Genomic DNA, 20,326 nt, shown 5'->3' with positions numbered 1-20,326 from the left:
TGAGTGCAGCCCGGCCCCCCGCCCCCCAGCCCCGCGGCGTCGCGCCCGCCCCCGGCCCCTCCCCGCGCCCCCGGGCGGCGCCCCCGGGGCTGGGGTGGCCGTGCGTCCGGCCGCCCCCGCCCGGAGCCCCGCGTGGGTCGGGCCGCGGCTCGCCGGAGCGCGCGGGGAGAGGGGACCGGTCCTCCCGGGAGCGCGCGCCGCTTCCCGCCCCGCCTGGCGCGCCCGGGCGCCGTCTCGGCGTGGGAGGGGGAGTGTACACTGGCTCCCGGTGGAGATGAAGCTGGAAACGCGAAGATTTTCCTTTTTTTTCGTAACGAGGGCATAGGCTTACTTTTCGTGTTGACTTAGGGAAGCACGTGCACTCCAGGCTGCCTTCTCATTTTCCCTGTCACCATTAAGTGATGCGTGGCTGAGGGTATCGAAGTGCTTTAAAAACTGGATGTGCCCAGGATGCTGTGGTCTTGTCGGCTTAAGTGACTTTTCGGATATTTAAAATTTGTGTGTGTGCAAGGACTTGCACAATTCTAGCATGAGACAGGTAATGAATTTATGTAGGATTTCAGCGTCAGTAGTGAAGTAATCAGATTTTAGTGGTTGGCGCAGCCTTGCAAATACATGGGCACGCGTTCACGAGCTTGAGGTCTTAACTATTCATTTTGAGTGAGTTCTCTAGGGTCAGCTGACTGCTGATTATAATTCATACCAGACCATGTAGAGGTTGTGTCCTTAATTGATAAGCAGAGATTAGACCTAGCATTTAACATTCTACCCCATAGCAACTTTTTCTCTGCTTCTTTGTGGATCATTCTGTTAAAATTAAGCTCATCTCTGTCTAGATGAAGAGCATTGCTTGGTACATAACATAAAAGCTTTATTTCTAGTAGTAAGACATATTAGCTTCTATGTGTATAATGTATACATAATCACATACGTGATTTTATAAGTGTTTAGTATGATTACAAAGTCGGAAAGTTAGGAACATTAATAATGGACAGCGTTGAGTACTGATTGCTTGCCAGGCCTGTGCCAAGTGATCGTCACACTTTATCTCATCTAATCTTCTGGATAACATTTTGCGTAAACTGAGGTTGCTCAGAAATACTTGAGTACACGAGTTTGATGTGAAAGTGTCCAAATGTGGAGTATGTACGTTAATTGCTTCTGTTTTTGTTTTTTGTAAAATAAGGATGTTGGCAATTAAAGTGACTCATAGAGTAAATGAATATGATTTTCAAGTTGGAAGATGGCTTTACAATTGAATTGAACTGCAGTTAGTCCCTTTGTTGGGGTATTCAATAGTTTCCAAAGCCCTGTGTCTCTTCTTTATCAAAGTTCCCATTACATGTCATTGTCACCCAATGAACAGGCTATGCTTGGATGTTGGAAAAAAGGAAATGTTGGGAAAGCCTTAATGGCCCTTTCCGAAAGGTCCCCTCTTTCCATATTTAATCTCTAAGTGACATTCCTAATTAAGGGTTAACAAATGACAGTCAAACAGGAAGGGCGATTTTCCAGTACCAAACCAGGGAAATAAAAAACTGTGGGTTGGCTGTTACTTTGTGGGTGAGTGGAACATTCACGAATATGTGAATGTCAACAATGTTATGTGATCTACGTTGTAGAGGTTCTACCTCATTTTTCAGTTTGCCTTTAAATGTATTAAACATATTCCAGTCCAGTACTTTGTGCATTAAGAAGTTAAGTTTTTGACTGGATTTAGTTGAGTAGTTTTGACTTCCTTATCAAGAAGTTTATTCTGACTGTGTTTCCATAGATGCAGTTTAATGATTTGTGTAGGCATAAAATGACGAGAATCACGGTGGGATACAACAGGTTGCATCTCGTGAGAGTAGAAGCAGGTAAAAGGCCAGCAGAGGATAAGGGAAGCACTTGGAAACGTCTTATTTGTGATTAGAACATATTGGACTTAAGTCGTCTTCAGATAGTGGTCCGTCATCGGAGAGCAAAGGGGTGAGAATGGCTTGTCAGTCGATATTTTTAAGGGTTCCTTTACCTGAAGGTTTTCTCTGCTGGGAGGGCCTGAGTGGAAGGATGAAGAAAAGGATGCGTGTGTCAGTATTTCCACCCATCGTGACTAACTCATTCCTGCCACCACATGCATCTTCAGGCACTTTCCTAGGAGATATTTGATATATGTGGGCAGCCACTAGTAGACGAAGTAAAGAAGGGAAAAGGGCGGAGGAAGCAAAGCCCAAGGCTTTAATGAACAGACTTTCATTTGGGCAAAATTGAGCAACTGGGCCTCCACGCCTCTGTTATGAAAACCGTTCCAGGAATACTGATTGTGTGTGTCTGTAAGATTCCTATCTGTTACTTGTATCCAGAAACATGGAGGATATCTCTTTAATGTGCTTCATAAACAGTGGAGCATATTCAGAACACAGTACCTGATGAGTTATTAATTTCTGTACGTTTGCCATTGTTGGAAGCCAGAGTGACCGTAGGGCCAGCACTGACTGCTGTTTCTGAGGCTTTTAAGTGATGCCGTGTTTCATCGGATTGGAGACAGACCCTTCTTCCTTCCTTCAGAACTCGGCTCTCGCGTGGAGTGAGTGTCTTTTCAGGACCCGGGGGGGCAGGGACCTTTTCTGGGTCCCTCCTGGCCATATCCCCAGAGCCAAGGACAGAGTCGGCCTATGGAAGGTGTGCAGTAAATATTTGTAGGATAAGCAGATACATTGGAATCCTCTCTATTCTCGCCTCTCGTGGAAATCCCACTCACCTCTTGGGGCACGTCCACTGCGGGCACGCCTCTCAGACTCCCAGCTCACAACGAGCCCTTTGAATGGTAGCTGTTTAAACCACATACTTCAGCATTTAATCTTTTATGGCTTTATATTGTTGCATGAGTGTTTCCTGTGTTTTCTTTGCCCACTCCAAATACAGGCTGCTCGAGGGCAGGGAATATATGTTTATACAAGTCTGTGTTTGAGAACTTCCTTGTCCATCCAGTATAATAATCTATAGCAAGTAGATTTATTTTTAGCTGCTGAGGAATATTAGGTGCCATGGAGGAAACATCAGAAATATTCAAAATGTGGTCCCAGTCCTCGAGTAGGTAGTATTTTAGTTGGGCAAACATTGTATACACACATGGAAGAATGCAAGAATTTGGAGTTACATAAAGCAAATAATAACAGCTAACATTGATGTAGTGCTTAAAATGTGCTTTTACTTGTAAATTTATTTGACTCACTACAATCCTTTGATGTAGGTACAGTTATAATCCCAGTTTTCACGTGGGGAAACTGAGGCACGGGGAGGTAATTAAGTCACCTGCCCAAGATCACAATGCAGGTAGTGAGCAGGGAGGTGGGATGTGAACCTAGGCAGCCCAGCTCTGGAATCAGTGTGGGTTCTCTGGGGAGTTTTACTTTATCAAACCTGGAAGAGAGCTAAAACTTGACCCTAGTTTCTCAGCTGTAAAAGAAGCTCTTCAAAAATGTCAAAGTAGCGTGCACGGTGGCAGTGACTCTGAGCTGCAGAAGCAGTGCTGGATTTTCCAGGCGGAAGAAGTTGATGATGAAATGGTTGAGGGGACTCTGTGTTTTGAAATGACTGAAGGCGAGAGGAGAAAAACCAAATTTTGGATCTCACAGCTGAGTGAGGACTAGGACTCTTGGAAGGTGTTGAATTCTAGGTCAGTGATTCACCAGGACAAAGGGCAGTGACTGTTGAAAATACAAATTCGGTGTCAAATAACTCATGTGAAATAAAACAATATTGAATGACACTTGTCACTACTCTTCTTTTTTTCAACACTTTTAAACCCCTAGCGAGTGTAATTTACGAGGATGGGAGCTGTACGGAAGGCTTCTAGTGCCCCTCTGTCCATTTGCTTGCGTTGTCCTTATGAGAAGTCTTGACTCACTATTTCAACTTGTCTTGGACAAGAGAGCACACTCCTGGGGCCCGGAGGCCTCTTCCAACCAAGTAATACTTCTTTGGTGGAAAAAAAAACCTAAAAAGGCACTGTTGGTTTGGTGACAAACCTGGAGTGAGGTCACTTTGAAGCCACGTGGACTTGGATGAGGGCTTGCAAATGAAATCCAGCGAGATGAAGGAAGATGGTGTTCTCTGAAAGCCCAGCTTTGTGTCCTTTCAGTCGGGAGCTGACAACATTATTTTGCGGGTGTTGGGCGCCAACAGAGTACACTGAATCCACGTGACTCGGCCGTTAGGGGAGCACACACGTCACCACACGCGCTGCCCAGGAATCAGAGGAGGAGGTGCCCTGGAGTGAGCCTGGGCCACAGCCCTGGGTCGCAGCACTGCGTAGCAGCCCCGCAGGTATGGTGTTCTGCGTGACACAGCGCTTCTGCTGGGGGGGGGGGGATGTGACGTTTGTCTTGGGGGCAGCTTTATAATTTGAGTAAGAAATGACATGTTGCTGTTATCATTTTAACATCAGCTTATATCTTTGGATGGCCTGTCCGAGAAGCAGCTTATGGCTGCATGTGTCCCTGCAGTTGTGTTCTATTTAAACACCCGAGGATATAGTTGGGACAGTTTGGGCTAAAATAATCTCCATGGAAGTGTTTATCCAATTGACATGTTTGCCTTAATCTTAGTTTTGGCATCTTCTCTGAACGGGGGATCTTTAGAGAAAATGACACAGGCCTGTCAAGCTGGGGTCACGGCATCCCTACTGCCCTGTTTCATGACTCTCAGGGCTGTAGCGCTGCGTCCTGAGTGTGAGCGAGCGTGGTGGTGCTTCGCGAGTGTAGACACAATGACCCAGGGCTCACTGTGCAGTAACGGTAACAGATGTCTTTGCCTAATCCCAGAGATTAGAGCTCTTTGGAGCTGGAGCTGGCCGGGCATCTGCCTTTTAAACCATCCTCAGGTGATCCTGGTACCCATCTCCCCCTGTAAGAAGAACCAGTGCTGTACTTTATAGAGGGGAAAATCAGGGCAAAGGCAAATGGCCTGCCTACAGCTGGTTCCGTGGTGTCGAGATTTTATCACCAGATGGTATGCAATTTCAGAATTTTATGGCTGGAAGAAATTTTCCAGGTCATCAATTCTGTAGCTCACTTTATAGCTCGATATAAATCACGCTTGTTCATACCATTTCCAAGTGAGATAAGGAACACAGAGAAACTGTTTTCGCAAAGCCCACCTCCTATCTTGGCCATGGTGAAGACCAAGACGTCAGTTACCAGGATTTCTTTACAGTTTTAACAGATATTTTTTGTTAATTTCAGTAACAGTCGGTTATTTGCAGTATTTTTTATTGTATAACCTGTGATGCCCTGTAAAATTTTTTTGAAAATATATCTAAAGCTGAAGTGAAAGATTGAAATTTTTTATCTGAGTTACTTATTTTTCAGTCTTAGTGAAAACGTAACACAGAATTTTCACTGTTAGAGTTTTTTTGTTTTCAAAATCTGGTGGATTTTTAACTGTTTTGTGGTTGTTCTTTTCAAGGCATCTTACCTTGGAAATGGCACAGTTTGGTTTCCATGTCATCGCTGAGTTTAGAGAATCCTAGTTTCACCGTGTCCTCAGTAGAGACCAGAGAACCAGGTTTGTACCTTCAAGAAGTGCCCCAGTGCCTTGGAACAGCAGCTGTTTCCAGAAGTAAATAATCACGTCAGATGCCTGTGAAGGGACTGTATGGCCAAGTGACCTGTTACAATATTCATGGAAGAATGGTTAAAAAAAAAACGAAGAAAAGGCAAATTTCAAGAATCAGTCCAATGCCATTTAGGATTTTTGAGCAGCTGCAAGAAAAGTTCTGCAAATACAAATGACAAGACTCTCGCGTATTTCTTTACGTTTCTTACATGGTCTTTGTTAACCCATTGCTTTTGTGTATAGTATTTAAGTTATTTTTCCCCTACTCTAAAGCTGGTAATCTGCTTACGATCAGAGTTTCAATCTGTGAGGATCGAGAAAGAGTGGATATAATAGGAGAAATGGGAGCATGTAATAGGATGTTGGCCCTCAGAAATTGACTTTCACTGAAGAATTCCCCAAGGTGTGGGATGTTGAGGAATTGCTTCTTGTCGGTGATTGTTCAAAACTTTACGACCTTAGGTTCATCTTCCTTTATCTTCTTCTTGGCTTCTGTGTGTGCCTGCTTTTTTCTTGCACAGTTTTTTGGACTGAAAATCTGATGACCATAATTTTTCAGCTTAAAAATAAGAGTTATATGAATTATAACTCTTTGGTAGCTCTTCTACCCTTGGTCATTTCCTAGGATCAAGAGTAGAGTAATTTCCATTCTTTTTCAGGATGGCTCTTCTTTACTGTTTTTATGTTCTTGTTAAGTGTTTTGTTTTACTCTACTGTGTCTAGAAGGAAATTAAGGATGATCTCTATGTTATATTTTCAGTTGCCTAGGAGCCCAGAAATAAGGTGGGTAGTAGAAATCTATAGGAAATTCACATCCTTTCACTGTTATTGTTTTAACCTTGTTTTAAGCTTCCCTCAAACTTTTTTTTTTAGCAGTAGTGATGTAAACGTCACCTTCTTACTCTGCCCTCTTTTTCAGGGTGGGTAGCAAGAAGCAGGGATTTCTCCAAATATTGATAAGCACAGAGAGAGAAAAAGTGAGAGAGAGAGAAAGTTTTCATGATGAACAAATGAAGCGGTTGGTCATTAAGGCCATTGATGTGTATGTACATGTGGCTGCTGTGAAAATTAGTTTGTGGGTTAGAGCTAAGCGGTTAACTGACATAAGTAAATTTTATTGCTTTCAGCTCTTCTTGCTGCTAAGTCAGTTGACCTCATCAATACTTTTCTCCTCTGGAGATTGCGGAAACCATTGTTCTTAATTAAGTTTTACCCAACAGAGAGAAACAGAAACAAAAGAACAGATTTAAAACTTGAATTTAATAAAGTGAAATTCCAGAAACCATTTGTCTTTTTGTAATATTTCCTTTCCCAGAAGGTTCTTTCACTTCATCCTTTTTTCACCTTTCTACCCTACCTATTTATCACCTGGTCTCACTTTGACATTTTTTTTCTCACCCATCCAGAATTTCTCGTTTGGTGTCTTTTGCATTTTGCCTCCTTCCTGCCTTTCTCTATGACTCAGCCTTCCACTGAAAATGCTGTCTGCTCCTTTGGGCATGCCTTGTTCCTCACCAGCCCTCCAGTCTTTCTTGTCCCCTCTTGTAATTCAGCTCCTGTCCCCTTGCCCCTGCCAGGTTCCTCCTCGCCTCTGCCGCCTTCTGTCGCCTCCCCTCAATGAGGACCTCCCTACACCACCTCCGTCTGCTGCTGTCTACAGTTCACTGACCTATCCCGGCTTTCATCTAGCTCTGGTTCCTGCTCAGCTGCACATTTATGTTGTTTTCTTCCTGTACCTTTTGTGCATTTGCTCCGTGAGCTTTTTCTATTTTCCTTGTCCCTGGGTGGCAGGTATTACTAGATGGATTTGTTGTCTGTATTTGCATAGAGCACAGGTCCTTGCTGTGTATTTCCTGGGGAGCCAGGATGAATCAATTATTATTAACTTTTCTTGGAACATTGAGCTTCCTGTGTTTTCTGCTTCTAAGAATTAGATTGGTTTTCTGGAAGACTGATATTACTTTAAAGAGAGAATAGTCATATGCTACTGTCACTTTTAACTCTATTCAAGAGTTCATGCCATTTCAGTTCACCGCCTTGTCTTGAAAGATTAAAGAAGACAGACATCCAAAGCAGGTTTGGGGGTGGGGGTGGGTGAAGGATGGAAAGAGAAAGGGAGATACCACAGAAGGACTCAGTCAGTTTCTAGAACTGGAAGGAAATCTCTGTAGTGGTAATCTCAGCACTGGGTGATATATATGAACCTGAATCTAGTTCCTGGATTATATCTTTGTTTTTGGTATTTTAAAAGGTGTTTTAAGTTAACTTCTTTTAACAGAACCGACCTGAGCAGTCTGCATTTTCTAGTGTAGTAGAGAAACTTGGCACAGTGATTTAATATTATTCTGTTCATGGTTGATTAATTTCTTTAAAATCTGGGTCTGTGTCCTAGAGCATGTGAGGAATCAGGCGGGGTACACTTTTCACTCCAAATGAATGCTGATCTGGATCGTGTGGCCTTGTTATAAAAGTCCACTAATTCATAGTGTGATTAGACTTGTCTATTCTGTCGTGATTTTGTGTATTACAGGGGTTGTATCTGGGGTAGTTTTTAAATATTAGTATTGAGGTAGAATTACCAGCCCAGAATTTTGATCAAAATATGTGTCTTGTCTAAAGCATCTTTAATAAAGTTCATTATTTACAACCAAGGGATTTAAGTCAGTTTAGTTTGTGTTATGTCTGGGGTTAATGTGTATTGATGTTACATTCACAGGTGGGGAAACTGCATTTCCATAGCAAGGGAGACTTGGTGCATTAATATTCCAGAGCGTAGTTTAAGCTGGTTGTGCTGAGACACGTGGCTTTTGGTCGTGTTCTCTGGAAGGTTCTCAGCAGCAGCCCTGTGGGCATGTTCACACGTGGAATCGCCCTAACACGTGGAATGGCCCTAAGGCGTGTCTGGTTAGCAGAGGGCTCTGGGACCTTGCAGCGGGTGGTGTAGAATGAGCAGAGGTGCTGGTTTTGTCTTGCAGGGCTCCGTATTATATTCTTGAGAAATAAAATTTTTTATTAGTGTTTTCTTTTTTCTTGGACCTTTGTGTATTGTTGTTATTATTATTGATAACAGCAGTTACCGTGATGCAGCCTCAGTAGGGCCCGGCTTCTGACATACGGTGAACTCTTTGCTACTAGTCAGGTAGATTTCTATTAAAATTTGAGGTTATGAAATATATCTATGTAATATATATTTATACGCGAGGGTGAGTCAAAAATTATCCACACTCTGGTTATATTAAAACTTCTGTTAAAACTACAGCCAGAGCCCCCACTCGCCGCAAATGGAGAAAGCCCGTGTGCAACAATGAAGACCCAACACAGGCAGTAAATAAAGAAACAAACAAATGAATAAATAAATTTTTTAAAAAACCACAGCCAGAGTGCGGATAATTTTTGACTCACCCTCGTATTATGTGCAATATGTTTATATTGATAAGTAAATAAGCAGATAAATGTGAAGGCAGTTCTGCAGATCTGCAAGTCTGTTGTGAGTGTGACATTTCCCCGCTGCCACAGTGAGAATGGTGAGGGAGGTTATTGAACTGCCCAAGGTCACACAGACAGCAAATGGTGAAACCGGGGATTTCATTCCAGGACTGATTAAATCCCATGCTTTCACTCACTTTTCTATACTGCCTTTTAAAATGTTTCCCCTGGGAAAAGTAAACCGTAGCTGTTTTATAAATGCATATTATTTTGAGCTAAGGTGTACACTACTAATTCTATGCTGTACACCGAATTTTTCCCCAAAACAACTGTGTTCTTGACTGTGCAAGTACGGAGGCTCAACGTTTTTAAAAGCAACCAACACTCAGTGGAAAAACAAAACCAGATACTATGGAAAATAGTGAAAATGGTGAAAATCACTAGGTATGTGACTGCTGTATGGTTGGTCTTCCAGACTTTTTGGTATATAAATACATACATGTATATTTTTAAAGCAAAAATAGATTCATAGCATGCATGTTGTTTAGTATCTCTTCTTTCATGTGTTATGTGTTGGCCATCATTACATAGCATTATAAGTTTACATCTTCATTAACACTTTTCTTTTTCATTTTTTGAAAATAATCTTTTTATTTTAGAACAGGTTTGGGTTTATAGAAAAACTGCAGAGCTGGTACAGAGAGTCCCATCTCCCCGGTCATGAACATCTTACGTTAGTGCGGGGTGTTTGTCAGAACTAATGAGCCAGTACTGACACATCATCTTTAGCTCAAGTCCACACTTCCTCAGCTTTCCTTGGTTTTTTACCTCATGCTGTCTCCTGTTCCAGGATCCCGTCCAGATTCCACACTGCAGTTCTCAGGTCTCCTTAGCCTCTCCTCGCCTGTGACAGTTTCTTATAGACTTTTCTTGTGTTTTATGACTTGGACAGTTTGGGGCCATCAGATACTGTAGCATGCCCCTCAGCTGGGATCTGTCTGATGTTTTCCTCGTGGTTCTTCTGGGGTTATACGTTCAGGAGAGAGAGGGCCAAAGGGGCCCTGGGGCCAAGGGCCGTTTTCATCACATCGTTTCAAGGGTGCCTGCTGTCTCTGTGACATTGGCCTTGATGTCCTGCCGAGGTGGTGCTTGTCAGGTGTCTCTGCTGTGAAGTTACTCTCTCTCTCTCCCCTCTGCATCTGTGCTGTTGGGAAGAAGGCAGTCCCCACGTCAGGAGTGGGGGTGCCATGCTCCACCTCCTTGGGGGTGGAGCAAAGGCCCAACCTGCAGTGTTTGGAATTCTGCCGCCCAGGAGCTTTGTGTGTTCTCCCCAGGTGTTCATTTATCCAATTGTTCATTTATATTGGGGTAGACTAATGGGTATTTATACCTGTGTTGTAATCTGACACACTACAACTGTATTGCTCAAATTGTTCCAGCTCTGGCCATCGGGAGAGCTTTCAGCTGGTTGCTGTTTCCCTTTGCCATACCCTGTTATTGTGGGTGAATATCTTCCTTTTTTCATATAGCTGCTCGGTATTCCATTGTAAGAGTATAGCATGATGTATTTAATCCCCCTTTGATGATAATTTAGGTATCAGATTTCTCACCATCTTAAATGAGGCTGTGATGAGCAGACTTGAGAAACCGTATTTATGAAAACATCCTTTGATCATTCAGGAGAAGTTGCAGTGCTAAAGGGACCGCCCATGTTACATTTTAGGTATCTCCGACTCTTTCTTAAGGATATCTTAAGCAGATTCCTGAGGAGTGAGCATCTCCACCTGACCTAGGAAAACAGTGGCTTGTTTATCACTGGAGTTGCCGCTGTTCTTTCTTTCTTTTTTTTTTTTTTTTTTTGTGCGAAAATACACTTTTATTTTCCTTTTACCTTTGCAGTCATCTTTGAGTAATCGTTGTGTAAACAATAGAATGGAATGAAATTACATTAAATTGTATGCAAATGGCTCTAGAACACCTTAACAATTATGACAAGGCAATTATAAATAACTTTTTTTTCCTTAGTAATATATATTTGCTTTTTAAAGTACATTAAAGAGCTGCCATATCTAGGGTTAGCTAGTAAAGAGCAAATGGTACCATCTGGGAGCCACCTCCCTGAAAGTTTAGACTCCAATTTTGAAAATCCTAAGGTTTACTATTCCATAATATATAGTCAAGCAGAGGACTATTTGGGTGGGAAGTATTTATTCTTGAAACTTAACAGCGTTTTTACCTTTTAGTCATTGCACAAAACCCTTTCTATTTTTCACTGCATCTGGGTATTCTGCAGAATTTCAAGTAAAACACAGATTCTGGTATTTTCAAGTTTATCACCTTTGGAACGACAGATCCTATCACTAAAGGAGGCGTCAAATCAGAGGTGGGTACGTAATCAGCAATCTAATAGAATGGCAACATTTTATAGAGCATCCTAAACGTTCCAGTGAAGCAAAACTTACATATGCCTCTTTATGTAGAGGAAATTTTAGATCTGAGACTATTCCCGAGTAAAGCAGCCTCAGGCACATTTCTTAATATGAAAGTTTTGTTTTTGTTTTTTTGCAAGGCACCTCCCTCTCCCACAAGACAATCAGATTGTGGACTGGTTTCCAGGCAAACCGAAGAGTAAGCATCCTAGTTCCTAATTCAGTCATTTCAAAAATCACAAGTTATAAATACTCCAAAGATAGACCTGAAACTTTTTGTTTAAATAACAAGAGAGTACAACTGCAAGAAGCATATATCCTCAAAAACATTTTTTTCTTTCTTATAGCTAAGGTGTATAATGCATAAATATATGAAAAATAAAATTCACAGTCAGTTTTAAAACTAGAATTCAAGTTTGGCTAATCTTAATTTTGTAAGTATATTAATTTCTAAATTCAACATAAGAGGCAGTATTGTCAGATGTACAATTAAAGTATTATAACAGGACGACAATGGGAGAAGAAATAGGCTTCTGATAGAAAAATTCCTTTTGTTGCCAATAAATAGGACCACCTGAGTGTGTTTCAGATTCTTTTCACTTCAGGGAGATCCGAATTGATGGCTGAAGATATTAAATAGCTTTTGGAAAAATGAGCAACAGTCGTGCAGCTGTGGCTTTGCTTGTTCTCATACTGTGGGTTGCTAGAGAATAAAGCAGAACTCAGTGTTGTTAAGTTTAAAAACAATTCTTGTTTATCCCGTTGAAGCCGGCCTCTTCACAATCCTCTGAATTTGCTAGGGGGTGGGAGGAAGTGGCAGGGAAGGGAAAGGTTGGGGGGTGGGCGTGGCGAGGGGAGGCATGACAGATCAGGATGACATCAAGGGACAGACATCAGCTGATGCTCAACTGAGCAAACCTGATCAGCTTCACTTTGTCGGGAATCTCTGACCCATCACAGCCAGAAGCCAATTTAAATGTCAATGTTTTTAAAGCTTTGGGATCATCTACAATCTTCTGTAAATTAGCAGCCACTATAACCACATCATGACCATCGACCAAGCCAGCAGAGAAGAGCTCCTGAGAAACACCGTCTGCTGTACCTCTTCCTGGAGTAAACTCAAATCGTATATCATTAAGTTCCTTTCTGGAGTTTCTTAATCTTAAAATGAGGTTCACGGCGCACGAAGCTTCTCTGTAGTCTTCACTAGCATTGGGTAGGCCCTGAGAGTCCTGCACAGAAAGGGACTGTATCTGCTCCGGTATGCTGCTGGCATTCACTGTGATCTCTGGATTTTCTTCTTTTACTCTTCGTGACTTTTCTTGAGAAAAAGCTGCTTTCCCTTCTTCACTTTTTTCATCCATCTCGTCATCACTCCACTCCCAGTCCCCGTCTTCGGTTTTATGAAGGTGACCGCTTGACCCCGGAACTCGTCTCACCTTTTTGGCTCTTTGGGCTATGTCTGGTGTCCTTGTAAGCAGCTTCTCAATCAGGTACTCTCTGTTCTTGGCTTTCTGGAAGACTTTGCATTTTAAAAGTTCTGCTGATGTGGGCCTTTTGGAGGGATCTTTCTGAAGACACTGTGAAGGTAATTTTCTAAAGGACTTGCCATACTTTTTCATCATCTCCTTATCCTCTACTCCTGTTTCTAAAGTGGGTGGATCGTTCTGCAAAGTCAACATCAACACTTTCATAGGAGGGTATCTGTGATACGGCGCTGCTCCTGTGGCGAGTTCAATGGCAGTTATTCCAAAACTCCACATGTCAGCCTTGAAGTCATAGCCTCTCACCTGTTCCATGACTTCAGGGGCCATCCAACACGGGGTGCCAACAAATGTTTTTCTTACTTTATTCCGGGTAACATCACCCCCTGTTGCTAAGAAAGCACTTACCCCAAAATCTGCTATTTGTACTGAACAGAAGAATATTACCAGCTTTCAAATCCCTGTGAATCTGACCATTTCTGTGCAGATAGTCTAAGCCTTCCAAAACCTCTTTAAGAATTGTTGCTATTATTGCCTCTTCCAGAACTCCGTTCTTGTGTTCTCCTCGGTTGACGATGTATTTTATGATATCCAGCATTGAACCTCCACTTAGTAATTTCATGACCAGCCAAAGTTCATGTTTTACCACAAAAGGGGTGTAATAGTCACTACGTTGGGATGGCTGCACTGACTCATGGCTTGAATTTCTTTTAATAGTTCACCCATGCGGGTCTGGCATTTTTCCAAGTTGATCCTGTTTATTGCTACGCGCTCTTGCCTGGGTTTGCATAGAGCAGCCTGGACCACAGCTGTAGCGCCACTGCCGATGACCTCCTGCAGCTCGTAGGCGTCCCTGCAGATGGGCCAGCCGGAAGCCGGGGCCACGGGCGCTGCGGTGGCCGCGGCCGCCGCCGGGGCCGCCGGCTGGGGCTGCTGGGCGTGCACGGGCAAGCCGCTCGGCTCCGCGGTGTTGCCGCCGGGGCAGAGCAGGAGGGCGCGCCGGCCGGCGGACGACCTTCCGCTGGAGACTTCCCTCCCCGCGCCGCCGCCATCTCCCGGCCGGCGCACCGCCGCTGTTCCTTCTGCTTTTCCTCATGTGATCAGAGCTGGTGGTGCAGGTGGCACCAATGGTCCCAAGAGCTGCTTTGAGAATTAACCTCCGTGTCCCTATCACCCCAGCTTTATCTGTCAGCTTGTGGCCAATCTTGTTTAAAACTGCCACGCCCCCGCCCCCCCACGTATCATTTGCATGGAGTTTATGAATGGAGTGACGAAGGCTAGACTGAAGCCAACCTTAACTGCATTATTGTATTTAAAGCTGTTTTATTGCAGATAAATATTCATCATGCTACCCCCGTTGTTCATTGTGTGCAGATTCTTGTTATATTCTAACCTCATTCAGACAGTCCTGCCTGGCATTTGACGAGATTGCAAGCTTTCCCTTTTCTTTCATGAACAGGCTTTGGTAGTCAGTCAGCTTTCTTCTCCTCCCACCTTGAGCGCCTCCTTTGTGTTATTTCCAAATTTTGACTCGCTTTTATCTATCTGTTTGCATTCAGCGAGCCCCTTTTAAAGAGGAGAAATCATTGTTACTTTTCTTCTCATTTCTAAGCAAATGTTTAAAGATAAACGAAAACTAACCACAGTTTATTTTATAAATACATCTCTGGTCAAGTGCGTTCAGTTATCCAAGGCTGGTGCATATTGTGGATTTAAGTTCTTGGAAGACACTGTTCAGAACGGTGTGCTGTGGGCGTGTTTAAGATTTTACATCTGTAGTAGTTCACCTCCTCTCCCCACATCAAGCTGCTTTTTAAACCCTTCTTGATACAACAGTGACCCTTTTTTTCTTAAAATCCTCTTTGCTTTGAGATGGTCTTAACTTTGACATCACTGCTACTTGCCAGCTGCGTGACCTTGATTGAATTTCCTACCTTTCCGTTTACTCGCTTTTCGCTGTTGGGCAGCTGCCACCACGCTGGACTGTGTGTTGAGTTGAATGGGATCAGCTGTAGTGCCTGGTGCGTGATAGACGCTCAGTAAATATTATTCCAGCCATCTTTTCCTCTCCAGCCATCTGGAATATCTCCCTTTACTTATTTATACCTTCACCGAGATTAAGAAAAATGGTTTATCGTACATAAGTGATCACCTTCATGTTTTCTTCAAACTTGTTTTAAACTTTTTGTTTTGAAATGGTTCCAGGTTCACAGGAAGTTGTAAAAATACAGAGAGGTCCTGTGTATCCTTCACCCAGTTTCCCCCAAAGGCCACTAGTACAAGAGCAAAACCAGAAAGTAGACCTTGGTACAATGCACAGAGCTTATTCAGATTTCTCCAGTTTTACAACCACTCTTCTGTGTGTGTGTGTGTGTGTGTGTGTGTAGTTCTGTGCCATTCTATCACGTGTAGATTTGTGTGACCACCACCACACCCAGGATACAGATGAACCATTAACCCAAGGCTTCACTGTGCTACCCCTTTAAACCTTCCCTCTACCCATCAGCCCTTGGTAACCACTAACGTGTTCTCAGCTTTATAATTTTGTCATTTTGAGACTATTATGTAAATGGAATCATGCAGCATGTGACCTTCTGAGATTGGCTCTTTGAACTCCACCTAATACCCCTGAGATCTCTTCACACTGTTGTGTGTTTCAATAGTTTACCTTTTATTGCTGAGTACTGCCCATGGTATGGGTGTATCTCAGTTTAACCATTTGTCTTTTGGAAGGATGTTTGGGTGGTTTCCAGTCTGGGGCTGTTACAGATAAAGCTGTTGTGCGCATTGTATTCAGGTGTCTTGTGTGGACCTGAGCATTTATCATTTCACCAGGGTAAATGCTTAGGAGTGCAATTTCTGGATCAAAACCCTTTTGATGGACCATTGAAAGCTTCTTTGAAAATATATGCTAATGCTGTCCACACTTGTAGCTATACAGAAAGGCAATTATTTGTTAATACCAGGCATTATAAATAACATAAATAATATACACTGTCCTTTGTTTTAAACTATCTTTATAAATTGTGGTGCGTGTCCAAAGTATAGAATCCTGTCTTTTTTGTACTCTAATGCAATATGTACTAAATAAATATTTCATTTTGTTAATGAACCTTCTTTCATATTTTATTAACATTTTTCTTGGGTATGTCATTGTTCTCACATACTAAATTTGAATGGGGAAGGTAGTTCATGTAACGGTTTTTCATTTTATCAATTTTCTGCAATGTGGTAGAGCTGAATGTGTTAAAATACTTAGATTAGCACAAAGAGTCAGGGAGTCCATGAATTGACTGACGTCTGGCAAAATTTCAAATTATTGGTAGAACAGGGCTGGCACTTTTGCTTTCCAGCATAGTGTTTGGGGTCCTAAGATGTTTCATAAAATCATTGTCTCCGAGGTTTATAATAAATGATGTTATTATTCAGATGAAGCTACAAATACTCTTTTGACACGTGAACGGTTCCTAATTGTGATAGCCATGGATTTAAGTAACTTTAATTTGGGCGTCAAAAGGCTACATGAGGGCGATGTGAATTGTAGACCATGGACAGGATCAGCTGGTTGGCCGGTTTTGGCTTTCCCAAAGGTAGCCTTAAAATAACCGATAAAGAAAAAGCTCTTTGTAAAAGATTGGAAGAAAGGAAGAGGATGAAACGTAAAAAGCAATGGCTCTTAAGTCTGTTCGAATTAGGTAGTTAGCTTTAAAAACGAAATAAGTACCTACGCCCAGGGCAATGAAATTAGAGTCTCTGGAAGTGGCGCCCAGGCACTGGTATTTTTTAAAAAAGCTTCCAGGTAATTCTCACGTTTAGCCAAGGTTGAGAACCCTGAGCCAACAGGAATGGCATCTCAGCTCACGTGTCTTCACCTTAGAATTTGCTAGCGTTGGTGCTTCACGCAGCCGTCTCCTGTGTATAGGACTACTGTGGATTCCACGTACCTTTTATTTATGGCTGTGTCAAGATGCTTATTTTCCTAATGGGAAAAAAAAATCACACTTGTGCATTGTAGACACATTTAATCTACAAAACACAGCTTTAGTATGTGTAACAGAAGAGTGCCTGTGACGTGTAATCAAGTACCCAAAACAGTGAGAATCACTGAAACGTTGAAAAAGAAGTTAGATTTCATCCAAGGTGTACTGTGGGTGGGAACCTTTTGGGGAAATTAGGCATTTAAAAAACCTGCCAGGGACTTCCCTGGCGGCCCTGTGGTTAAGACGCCGCACTTCCACTGCAGGGGGCGCAGGTTCCATCCTTGGTCTTGGACCTAAGAGCGCACATGCTGTGGGATTCGGCCAAAAAAAAAAAAAAGAAAAGAAAGAAAGAAAAAGAAAACCTGCCTGGTTGGGGTGAGAGAGCTGAGTCTATTTATAGATCCTATTGTCAGCTGTATTTAGTTTCTTTTCTTTTTAAAAGTTATTACTTTGCAAAAGCAGCATTTGCTTGGAACAAGTGAAAATATGCAAGGATGAACAAAGAAAAAAAGAATTCATGCCTCACCCACGTTCGCGGATGTGAATTCTTCCACACCTTTTTCTGTGGTCAAAAAAGTACGTTTAAGGACATAAGGTTTGTGAGGTTTTTTTGCTTTTTAAATAGGATCAGACTCAATGCGTGATTCCGAAGCTTGCTTTTCCTGCTTAATATATCATGGATATTTCTCTAGGTCAATTGATCAGATCTAAGTTTTGTTTTCAAAAAATGAATTAAAAATGTCAATATACTGTAATGTATTCAACCATTTTCCTGCAGATGGATATTCAGAATACATCTCCCCCCCCAGTTTTTGCCACTACAAACGGTGATGCAGCACATATCTTTGTATGGATCACTTTAGGTGCTCGTGCCCTTGTGTCTAAAGTAGTATAACCTGTGGTTTGGTTTTGGTCAAATTTCTTAGTTTCTGGATATCTTCTCTGATAGAATTAGTGAGTTAAGATCAGTTGAATTCCAGTTAATTGGCTTCTTGTGGGTATTAAGTTGGGCATTAGATAGGAGAATCAATTATTTTAGAAATGGATCTGAACGAATTCTAGTGACCATACGTGTTTTTCATAGGTCCTAGAATTCCTACGCTTTCACCTTAACAGGCCAGTGGATGGGCTTCATGGGGGTCCAGGAACCACCTGACATTGATCACAAAACTGTACATTTTGTGGCTTTCAGCAGATTTTCAATGCGGCTATTGCCTCCAGAAAGGCTGAGAATTGATAACATATGTCAGAGAGTAGTTCTTCGCCTAGAGATTCTGTGAAGGGATCTTTGAGTTCCCATTGATAGCACGTTTTAATCAGTGTCCTCTTTCTGTAAAGACTGGATTGAGGGAGGTTTATCAGATTTTCCAGATGACATCAACCTAGACGAGATGACTAGTACTGTACATAGCAGACTCTGATTCAGGCTAACCTGAAGAGGTTGTGGTGATGTTCTAAAATCAGCAAGATGAAGCACACGCAGGGTGAACCGTCCGTGGGAGGGGAGGACCGTCTCACATGCACCTGAGAGGACAACGAGCGACGTGTTTATTTGACCACAGGCTTCTGTGAGCCTCTCTGTGATGAGGCTGCTAAAAATAGGCGTTAGACCACACTCAGTGAATGTGTTTACCATGCTGTGACCCACGCTTAGGTGAGATGGTAGTAGCAGAGCAGGAGACAGTGGTGGGCTGGGAAGTGAAGTCACGTGAGGAATGACCGGAGGAGGAGTTTGGTTGTTGGAGCAGAAGGAGAGGGTGCAAAAGAGCGACGTGCCTTAGGGACCGCCAGGATCCAAGGGTGGTGTGGAGAGCTTGCATGTGTGCACGCACATGTGCTTGGTAAATATGTGAATGGGTGGAAATTACAAGGCAAAGGATTTGACTTGGTCTGAGCTCTGGTGAGAGTTCTCCAGTGATGGGGTGGGTGCCCCGGAAAGTAATGACTTCAAGCCGAGTGATGGGGGACCAGGACAGGGGCTGTAGAAGGAACTCCTGCTCTAAGTGAAAGGCTGGACCATAGGACTTCAAAACCCTTTTAATTAGATTGTCATATTTCTTCTCTCAGGTATTTGAATCCTAAGACAGGAGAAAAGTCTAGGATAATACTGTAGGCTCTTTTAAAGTACTTTGTAGAAGGGATGCTTTTAGCCCAAAGCCTATGTGATTGCCAGTACGTATTTCAAAGGTGCCAAAATGTTGAAATGTAACAGGTTTTTATCTGAAACTTGCAGTGCATAAGTTATTCCACTGTTAAACCTGAAGTAACTAGTCTAGACTTGTTGTGTGCGGTTTAAGACTTTACTTTTGTTTCTTTAGAGAGGAGAAAAGCCACATTCTTTTCATGCTACAAAAAGAGAGTTAAAAAGGATATTTCACCACTTCCTGGCTTCATGGTGGCCTCCGGAAACACAGGACACTATCTCCATTAGACTAATTGTTCTGAATCCTGACTCAGATGATAACAGCACTGCATGGAGTTTGTGTCACGCTTGTCGTCTGCACAGCCTGCACCCAAGTCTGCACACTGCCCCGTGAGAATGTAGCTCTGATATTTCAGTTGGTTGAGACACAGATATCTCTTATTGCCCCTGAAACAATGGAAACAATATAAAAATCCTTTAGGTTGTGGAAATGGATAAATATTGTCAAGTTTTGTTTTATTATAAAGCTTTAAAAGAAAAAAAGACGCTGTATCTCACACTAGTGATCTTAGAGCAGGTTGCGGCTGCTGTCACTTCCGACCATGGTTTCCACTCCCTCTTATGGTGCCAGAGAGGCTCAGGTTAGGGGTTAAGGAGATGGGCTGCACACTTGCTGGCTCTGGGACCTGGTCTCCCAAGTCTGTTTCCTCACCTGTACTGGGAAGGTAATGAAGCACTTACAGCTGGAGAGAAGCACTTAGCACGGTGCCGGGCACGTGGAGAGAACGCCCTAAACATTCTCCTGCTGTGTTTTCTGCTGTCCCCTCTTGAGCTCCTTTCCGTTTTTTGTTCTAATGTAGCAGATACCGTCCCTGACATGTACTGTCTTGAACACAGCGTATCTAAAACTAACTTTTATATTCCCTCCCCTGCTCCTTCCTCCTCCCATCCTGAACCTACTTCTGCTGTCGTCCAGTCTCCACTCCACTCTCCAGAGGTGCTGGGGGAAGGGGTTAACACCTCAGGCTCTGGAGTCTCACTGGCTGGGATTGAATTCCTGCTCCTCCACTCACTGCCACGTGACCTTAGACAAGCTCCTTAACCTCTCCAAATCTCCGTGTCTTCTGTGATGAACACGATGCAGTCTGTCTTCTAGAACTGGGAAGACTCCCTGAGACGAGTACATGTTCGGCGCTTAGTGTCCTTCCTGACACTTAAGTAAATGCACAAATGCATGTTTATCCCTTGTGATTCTCAAGGGGG

General features: G+C 42.8%; 2 protein-coding genes across 4 annotated transcripts in view; one reads left to right on the top strand and one right to left on the bottom strand.

The window, feature by feature from the left end:
* The window catches only part of SLC20A2 (solute carrier family 20 member 2), a 103,345-nt gene that overhangs the window by 219 nt on the left and 82,800 nt on the right, over window positions 1-20,326 (top strand). The window contains exons 1-2 of one of the 3 annotated variants that reach the window (XM_057697635.1): window positions 116-4,311; window positions 5,452-5,550. The exons of the other annotated variants lie outside the window; for them this stretch is intronic. The gene's annotated coding sequence lies outside the window, so the exon portion shown is untranslated. Of the gene's footprint in view, window positions 1-115; window positions 4,312-5,451; window positions 5,551-20,326 lie in introns of those variants that run through there. 3 annotated transcript variants of the gene reach the window in all.
* Window positions 12,132-20,326, bottom strand: part of LOC130829813 (STE20/SPS1-related proline-alanine-rich protein kinase-like) — a 41,199-nt gene continuing 33,004 nt past the window's right edge. The window contains 3 exon segments of the mRNA XM_057696400.1: window positions 12,132-13,373; window positions 13,375-13,606; window positions 13,609-14,031. Of these exon segments, the coding sequence (XP_057552383.1) occupies window positions 12,350-13,373; window positions 13,375-13,606; window positions 13,609-14,031 (1,679 nt within the window). The 3' untranslated portion in view covers window positions 12,132-12,349.

Source organism: Hippopotamus amphibius, chromosome 10 (genome assembly GCF_030028045.1).
Source record: "Hippopotamus amphibius kiboko isolate mHipAmp2 chromosome 10, mHipAmp2.hap2, whole genome shotgun sequence".
NCBI lineage: Eukaryota > Metazoa > Chordata > Mammalia > Artiodactyla > Hippopotamidae > Hippopotamus > Hippopotamus amphibius.
This window is presented reverse-complemented; position numbering and strand designations above follow the sequence as displayed.